Source organism: Daucus carota, chromosome 9, assembly GCF_001625215.2.
Source record: "Daucus carota subsp. sativus chromosome 9, DH1 v3.0, whole genome shotgun sequence".
Lineage (NCBI taxonomy): Eukaryota > Viridiplantae > Streptophyta > Magnoliopsida > Apiales > Apiaceae > Daucus > Daucus carota.
Genome location: NC_030389.2, coordinates 3,105,427 through 3,113,848, shown reverse-complemented (window position 1 = coordinate 3,113,848; position 8,422 = coordinate 3,105,427). Strand labels below are relative to the sequence as shown.

The window sequence follows — 8,422 nt, the reverse complement described above, 5'->3', positions numbered from 1 at the left end:
CCAAGTAAATCATTTTATTCAATTAAATTATTGCTTTTATACACATCTCCAAAGACCCGGTATCATTCTGCTAATTTCCCAACCACTATATATAACAAATTTATATGTATAAGAGTGTGGTAACAAAATATTTATGCCATTAAAGAGGAGTATGGGCAAGCCATCTCTCCACCATGGCTAGACATTCTTCAGGCTTATACTCTGGAGCTGCATGGCCTGCACCCTGCATTCATGAGAGCGGATAAAATAATTTTATGATTTTGCATAAAGACTTAAAGATTCATGGTAGATACATGTATTTAGTTCTTGCCTTGACGGTAGCAAATGTCAATGAATAATTTTCATGCGAAAATTTTATCCCATATCTGTAAATCTTGAAGTTAGCCCATGCATTCAGCATACACATAAAGGTTTAAGTTTTAGTGAAGGAATTTAGAAAACAAACCCTGCTACTTCCTGATGAACAAACCATGGCGCCCACCTGCTTCTTTCAAGCGTTAAATTGAGAGAATGCACCCATCTTTCCGTGCCAAGATGCGGAACAACCAAGTCATGATCACCACTATATGGACACGACCATAAATCGTAAAGATTAGCATCTCAATTTGTCCAAAAAAAAATATACTGCTTTTGTCCCGGCCAATTCTTTACGTTTGTTTTGGGTACCGAAGTTAAGAATATGCACCAAGTAGTAAAAAAGAGAAAGAAAAGTTGGTGAAATACCGGGATCTATTGATTTTTACGGGGGTGTATTGGATTGAGATTTTAAAGCATTTTTTTCATTCATGAAATAAGAGGTATTCGATTGGGATTGTTTGAAATCCATTAAAATCTTAGTGTATTCAATTGAGATTTTAATTTATGCTACAAAATCTGGTGGTATTCAATTAGGATTTTAAATTATGCTTTAAATTCCGATGGTATTCAATTGGGATTGTTTAAAATCTATTAAAATCTGAGGGTATTCAAATGCTGATGGATTTCATAAAATGATTGATTTTGTGGCATTCTTCAGTGTATTTTAAGTTTTTTGAAATCCCACCCAAATTCATGAGATTTTGAAACATTGTGCTAAAATCCTATCAACTCTGCGACATTTTATCAAGAATTCGCACAAAATCAAAATCACATACAATCCATTAAAATCCATAAACTAAAAACAATCCATTAGAATCCCAATCGAATACACCCCTCTTAATGTGCAAAAGAGAGATAGTGGAGTGAAAGTACTTGAAAAGGGAGAAAAAGTAGGGAAGTGACAAGACTATTGATTATATTTGGTAAGTTTTGAAGTGTAAAAAATTGGAAGAGACACTCCAAAAAGGAATTTTAAAGAAATGGTCGGGACAGAGGGAGTAGTCACTAAAAAATTAGTTAGGCGTCGAGATAAAATACCTGAATATAAGAGCGCGACAACTTTTATTGGTCATGTTTCTGTGATAAGCGATTGAACTTGCAATATTATATGAGTAAGTGTCGGTATCGTCTTTTCCTATCGAATAGTGATCCATGTTGCATTCTTCAAACTCTTGTATTGTCCCCTGCACTCATACATGTAGTTATTGAAAACTGAATGCATCTGGTGTTGGATCGAAAAGGGAAATACATATTTACCTGACGGATGCCGAGAGCTCTTTGCACATTTTCATCATTAGCCCATATGACATTGTATTCATAATTGTCAGTCTATTGTTATAAAAAAAAGTAGTAATTGTCACCTATTGATAGATTATGAAGAAATTATTCAAACATATAATGACTGAAATTTATCATATGAAAAAATAAATAATCATTCTGCGACTACAGAAAGATAAATAATTACTCGACACCCTGTCTGCTGCAGTTGAAGCAATCGCAGGGGGCTTGAAGCTCCGCGAGTACCCTCAAATGAACCACAACTAGGTTCTAATATGTTGTAAGCGTTTATAAACATGAGGCACTGCAATATATATTCGAATTTAATATCAAAACCAGATAAAGCATTCAGCACTGCAGAAAGGTACTTATTTGTGCGTATTCTGACGAAGCCAGATAAGTACCTCGTCCACTTCGCTAAGGTCTCTAGCACATAATGAATTTGCAGGATTCAAGTAGTCACCCAAACAATTTTCTTTCGCAGACTGAATATTCAATGAAATATGCACAAATTATTCTGAACTTATTTTCAGTGGCTAAAAACTGAAATATGAAAAAGATAAATAAATTTAATCATGTACCTGGAAAAGTGGATCAGATAGAAGTGCAAATCGATTGGCATATGGGATCCTGGAGTTGAAGTCTGTATCTCTATCGGTTAGAGGATTTCCGATAATGTATCCCTGAAATAATTGATTAACAACGGCGAAAATACATTTCCCCAATTATACATGCTCCCTCCGTCACCTGAATTGTATACTTTGGGGGACGGGGATGTGTCACGCACTTTAATGCTCCTGTAATATATAGTTCTATAATTTGTTTTTTAGATTATTTTTTTTGAATAAAAATTTAAATTTAAATATAAGTTATGAAAATATACGTTATAGGAGCATTAAAGTGTGTGCCAAGTAATGAAAAAAAAAATGTATACAAATGAATGGGACAGAGGGAGTAGAATCTTCAACTCTAAATGATTTACTTACATTAATGTTAAGATGCGGTTTATTCCCAGCTTCATTACCTGTAAAAATCAAAGTCAGTAACGAAAGTTCGGAACTGTCTGCAAAATATGCATATCGATTGAATCAACAACCTGCACCGCGGCACATAAAACAAAACGAAATTCTTCAATTAATATATTTATACAAAGTACCATTGTAAATCTCTTGAGCAATAATTGGAACAACTATGCCAGAGTAGGATACACCAGCAATGTACAGGGGATTGTTGATGAATCTCGGATGATCCCTTACCCACTGCAGATTATAACTGATTATATCTTCCACTGTTCTCATAAAATTAGCTAGTTAATAATAATGAGATTAATGGTTGTACACAACTAGAATCGTATCAGATTTATTAGTCTTGATCAAATTCGCTTATGGTGAGATGATAGTGCCGCATCTGTTCACCTTTCTGAGAAAATCATGGACATGTTTTGATGATAATGTATCACTTGTTTTGTAGGCATCAGAATTTTTTGCATATGAAAATCCAGCACCAACAGGTGTGTCCAAGTATATGACATTTGAAACCTGTTGAAATAGTATGGAATTCTTGTTAAGCAAGGTACATAAAATTCACTCCCAGTTCAATGAGCAGACACCAACAACCAGTGGTAGACAACGGATTTCTATTAACTAAAATCTGATTCATATTAATGATGGTCTCCTGCACAAAAATCTCCACGAACAATATATCTAGCTACCGTCTAAATAAAAAGTAATTGCTAGTATGCTACAAAATCCTTTCTAGTTAGGTGTGTACATGCAGACCTTTGTCCATGAAAATGGGTTCAACACTAGCACTGGCTTGCTCCCTCTAGACCTTGTATAGTCAAAATTCAAAGGACCTGCAAATAAATGTAAATAGCATTTTCACGAACGTCTTGTTAATCTTATAATACTATATATATATATATATATATGCTCATGATCAAATAGAAACCACTCTTAAAATAAAAACTAAAATCTGATACATGTTAGTGATATTCTCAGTACAATTTAGTGATATTCTCTTTAAGATTTAGTGATCTGTGTTGCAGGAATTAGTGAAAACTTGCAGAAATTGCCCAGAATCTCCACATATGTTTTAGAAACTGCTCGGAATCTCCAGATTTGTTCACGTTTTCGATACAGATGGTGGACTGGTGATGGTGGTGGAGATGGTGGAGGTGAAGGTGGAGATGGAAGAGAGATGATTGTAGCGGAGGTCTGGGCGGCTTGAAGTAGGGGGCTGGAGCGTTGCCGGAATAGTGGCGGCTCCGCCGCGTTTTGAAGTTGAGTCGAGGTAGAGAAAGAAGTATGAACGGGGCTGAAGAAGCTTGAAGCGGAGACCAAGATGGGGCTGGTAAAGATAGAGTTGGAGATTGTGTTGTTAGAGAAATAATGGAGGTGGAGATGGAGGTGGAGATGGAGGGGGCGGGCGGCATAGAGGTGGTGGTGGTTATCGAGGAGGCGACGACGGAGGTGGTGGCAGTGGCGGATGTTGAGGTGGGGGTGGCGGATTTTTCCTGATTTTAATTTTTCATCGGCTTATTTTATATTATTATTTCTATATATAAAAATATAAATATACGACACATCATCAAAAGATTACATACTATCACTATGTATAAACGATGCTATAACAAATTATCATAATGCTAGTAAGGTAATCCGAACCTAAATTGATGGCTAAAAATAAAACCAAATCTAACATTAGTGAGTAAAAAGAAAAAAAAATTAGTTGGGTGGTAAGTTTCTAAAAACACAATAAGTTGAGTGGCGAAAAAATCTATTTTCCCTTTAAATTTTAATGTTATTTTCCTAATATTGTATTTTTTTCCTAATTTTTTTTATTAATTATTACTTATACTATTATTAAAGAAATATTAATAATTACATATTTATTTGGATCACTTTTTCGGTGATGCTAAAGAAGAATTTAAAATAATTTATCCAAAATTTGAATTAATTACGGCTCTTTTTTTTTTTTTCTTTAAGGAATTACGGTTCTTTAAGAGATAGTAAAAAGAGAAAAAACGATAACATTTTCTCCATTGGGAAATGTGATCCACGCAATAAAGACATTCAACAACATTATAAAACCTAGAACATTCACAGCTCAGTTTCTTCGGCATGTTTGGACGTACTGAACACCATATTAATATAACATATAATCCGTTTTTACCATTGCACCTATGCAGGGGTGTGAAATAGCCGGGATGATGTCGTAACCCGCTCAAGAATTAGACCATATTATATTTACGTCAGATTTATATTTGGGATAATTTTATCTGATTTTCTAGTGTGTGCCAATAAGTACACACTAACAACCACTTTTTAGGTAGGTAGATGATTTCTATTGGTTAAAACTCATTAATAATCATGGCCCCTACATATGATCTGTAAAAACTCCCCACCTCACCAAAAATTAGTTGTTAATATGTGCCCATGGGCACACACTAGAAAGACTCTAATTTTATTTGGATGTAAACTCATTTCGAGTACTAATTAGAGTGCAAATCTTAACCAATATTGTATTTTCGAAATTTTAAAACAGATAATTTATAATTCATCGAATATGTGTTGAATAGATCCACTAATATTAAATTTCATTATTATTTTACTTATTCAAACATTATTATTTAATCTCTAAGTAAATTATATAATATTATAATAAAAATGTAATAATTATGTGTATGTATATATATATATAATTTATTATATATATATATATATATATATATATATATTATATATATGAGGAAGATGCTAAGAAAACTCGGCTTATCAAGAAAACCGAGAAACCCACTTAATCACCGTTGATTTTATAATCATAATATAAATTATGATTTATCCAAAAATCAATCAAATCTAATTCACAAGGAATATTATGATAATCTTGTACATATACTTAATGCATTCAATCAGTAATAAATTTAATGCATTTAATCAGTACATTTAATAAGATTTGCAATTAATTGATATCCTTTTCTATATTATCCATATCTCAATCAATCAATCAGTATTTAATTTGAATTTTAAATTTTAAATTTTAAATTTGTCGTAGGTAAGAGATTTCTCAACGGAATCCGATAAAATATTTTCTCATTTAATTATAGGAGAGATATTTCAGTCTAAGTGTAATGGGATTCCGTAAAGTGTTTATATTCATAAGAATAAGATTTAACAAGATTTCATTAAGTGTTTTGATGCATATTTTTATGCAAATTCTTTTGATGAATATTATATATATAAATTAAAATCTTTCACTCGTATTGTTGTATTAAATGTTTTTCTAGTCGACGGTTATGCCACGATGCCCTTAAAGTCTATATGCGATGGATAGACTACTGTAACCATGACATATTTGCTATTTCCTTAATTTTTTTCTAAAAGAAAGGAGCAGGTTAATTCCACAAAGCAAAAAGTATTTTTTACGAGATATAACTAAAAATGCCTATTTTTTTGTTACGAAATCGACCATAGATAAATTCCCCAATTACCACAAAATATACCGATTCCGAAATCAATACTGTAATTAAGCAATCGTTTCCTTCTAATATCCGTTTCCAATTTTGAATCTACAACAGGTAGATCTATAGGACATACACGAACACATACTTCACAAGCAATGCATTTATCAAATTCAACGTGGATTCGACCGCGGAAACGCTCCGATGTAATCAATTTTTCGTAGGGATATTGAATAGTTACAGGTAAACGACTCGCATGTGATAAAGTAATCATAAAACCAAAATAAATATCTAAAATTTTTTAAATTTAATTATAAGGTCTTAATGATCATCGATATGAATTATATTTTTCACATGTAGGAAATCACTGAATGGAATTCGGTCAAAAAATATGACTCTAAGAAATTATTAAAAATATTAGAACAATCAAAAGAATATCATAAGGTAAATAATTTATAAAAGAAAAATCTCAAATTTTAAAAGAATCTTACATGGCACAAATATTTCTTATTAATTATAAAAAAATATCTTAGAGAATCTTTTCATATTTATTATTTAAGATAGTATTTTAAAGAATCTTTAGATAAGATTTTTTTTTTGTCGTAGGTAGGAGATCTCTCAACGGAATTCGAAAAAATATTTTCTCATTTAACTATAGGAGAGGTATTTCAGTTTAACTGTAATTGGATTCCTTCAAGTGTTTATATTCATACTAATAAAATTTAATCAGATTTCATTATGTGTTTTGATCTCTGTTCTAAAAGTCGCTCTCTCATCATCAATGGCCAGAGAAAGCTCCTCATCTCTGCTACCATTCATTATCCTCGCAGCGTCCCCGCGGTCACAAATATCTACTTTACTCTTTGTTTACTCTTTTGGATCGAGAATAACAGAGAGAGAGAGAGAAATTAATCATATTTTTGGATTGATTAATTGAATTTTCACCGTCTCACTCGATTTGTTTCTCGTTTACAAGAAAGGGTAATTGATTTCTTCCTTATTTTGTTTAACTCGTAACTCGGTGCCAACAACTCGTTCCAGGCTTAATTTGGTTCTTTAGCTGGATTATCATCCCTTTGAAGGGATGATACAGGTAAGTCCATGTGAGACCCGACCATGGCTCAGGTGAGGGGTTCCAAAAACCCTAAGTGGTTTGTTACATTATTAATTCGATTGAATCTGGTATTGAACCCAAATTTGTTGAATACGTGATCAGATGCCGTAATTCAAAAATATTAGTATTAGTTATTCTTTTATATATTGATATTCATCCATATTTATATATATTTGTTTTGTTCTGGTATCGCTATTTGTTATGGATGTAGGAGCTTCTTACCTAACAAAGTCACATCCATGGTGGTTATGGAGAGATCCAGAAGGGGTGGAGAAGAAGGATGCAAATTTGGCGATAATTGTGTCTTAATTAAGAATATTAATTATTCTTAATTAAGTTTTTAGTACCATTTATGGCGACCATGATGGGGCATTATTGGCCCATAGAGGCATTTAAGTGCCATAATGTTGGCTCGTTTATGTCTTTATTTTAATTTTTTTCAAATTCGCTCATATTCGTTTCATTCTGTTTTGTCTTATTTTCAGGATGTTTGAAAGAGATTTTAAGAATTATTTATTATGACTGCTTCCGAGAAGACGCGAACCTTGGTGTACAAGATAGTTGAGCTACAAACATAGATAGAAAGGATTAAAGAAGACATCTATTTTTAGTCTGTTTTATAATCAATGTAATTTTTGTAGGGCACTCTTTTTCCCCTTAGAGTTTCTTTCCCACAGGGTTTTACTGTTGAGGGGTTTTAACGAGACCCTTTTTTTGTGGGTTATCACTTCTTACTTGAAAGGTTATGTTATCTAAACGTCCGGAGTATTTACATACTTTCGGTTAGATGATATACCTTCTTGAACGAAGGAAACTTTGTCCATCCGGATTTGTAACTTTCGATCTTGGTTTAATACAACCGTTTTTATGACAAAAAAAAAAGTAGCGAGTTTCCTCATGCAACATAGGTTGCATTGAAGTTCAGTATAATATGCATAACTGAGATATACGTGTACTATATATTACAGTAAATAATCAAGTACATGTTTTAGTGTACAATGACCTGCATCATATAGCGTAGAATAATGAGTATGGTTGCCCATTATATATATATTGCAAGACTTTGAGTACACTTTTACAACATTGACAGGTAAAGGAAACAAGAAGACCTTAGTGGCCATGTGGCCAAGTTTAAAAAAAGTAGCTTCTTACTTAAAGTAAAGAAATGGAGTAGAAATGAGAATTAAATCAGTTAATAAAGTGTTTGGAAA

The 8,422-nt window shown here is 32.5% G+C and overlaps 1 protein-coding gene and 1 long non-coding RNA gene across 2 annotated transcripts; both read right to left on the bottom strand.

The window, feature by feature from the left end:
• LOC135149375 (uncharacterized) lies at nucleotides 1-1,613 on the bottom strand. The gene is made up of 3 exons (XR_010287830.1): nucleotides 1,396-1,613; nucleotides 446-562; nucleotides 1-365 (listed from the first exon to the last, which is right to left on the bottom strand). It is a non-coding gene; the product is annotated as an uncharacterized LOC135149375 (long non-coding RNA).
• Nucleotides 1,614-1,789: 176 nt separating this feature from the next.
• On the bottom strand, nucleotides 1,790-7,452 carry LOC135149276 (serine carboxypeptidase-like 17). The gene is made up of 8 exons (XM_064084491.1): nucleotides 7,434-7,452; nucleotides 3,414-3,490; nucleotides 3,051-3,173; nucleotides 2,792-2,894; nucleotides 2,622-2,659; nucleotides 2,217-2,318; nucleotides 2,040-2,120; nucleotides 1,790-1,939 (listed from the first exon to the last, which is right to left on the bottom strand). Exons 1-8 carry the CDS (start codon nucleotides 7,450-7,452, stop codon nucleotides 1,790-1,792), a joined length of 693 nt encoding a protein of 230 aa, XP_063940561.1.
• Nucleotides 7,453-8,422: the final 970 nt, after the last annotated feature.

Coding starts and splice junctions, on each gene's coding strand:
- LOC135149276 (XM_064084491.1), bottom strand. Junction 2,660..2,791: donor TGCTCAAGAGATTTACAATG/GTACTTTGTATA, acceptor TGATTTTTACAG/GTAATGAAGCTGGGAATAAA. Junction 2,319..2,621: donor AACCGCATCTTAACATTAAT/GTAAGTAAATCA, acceptor CAATTATTTCAG/GGATACATTATCGGAAATCC.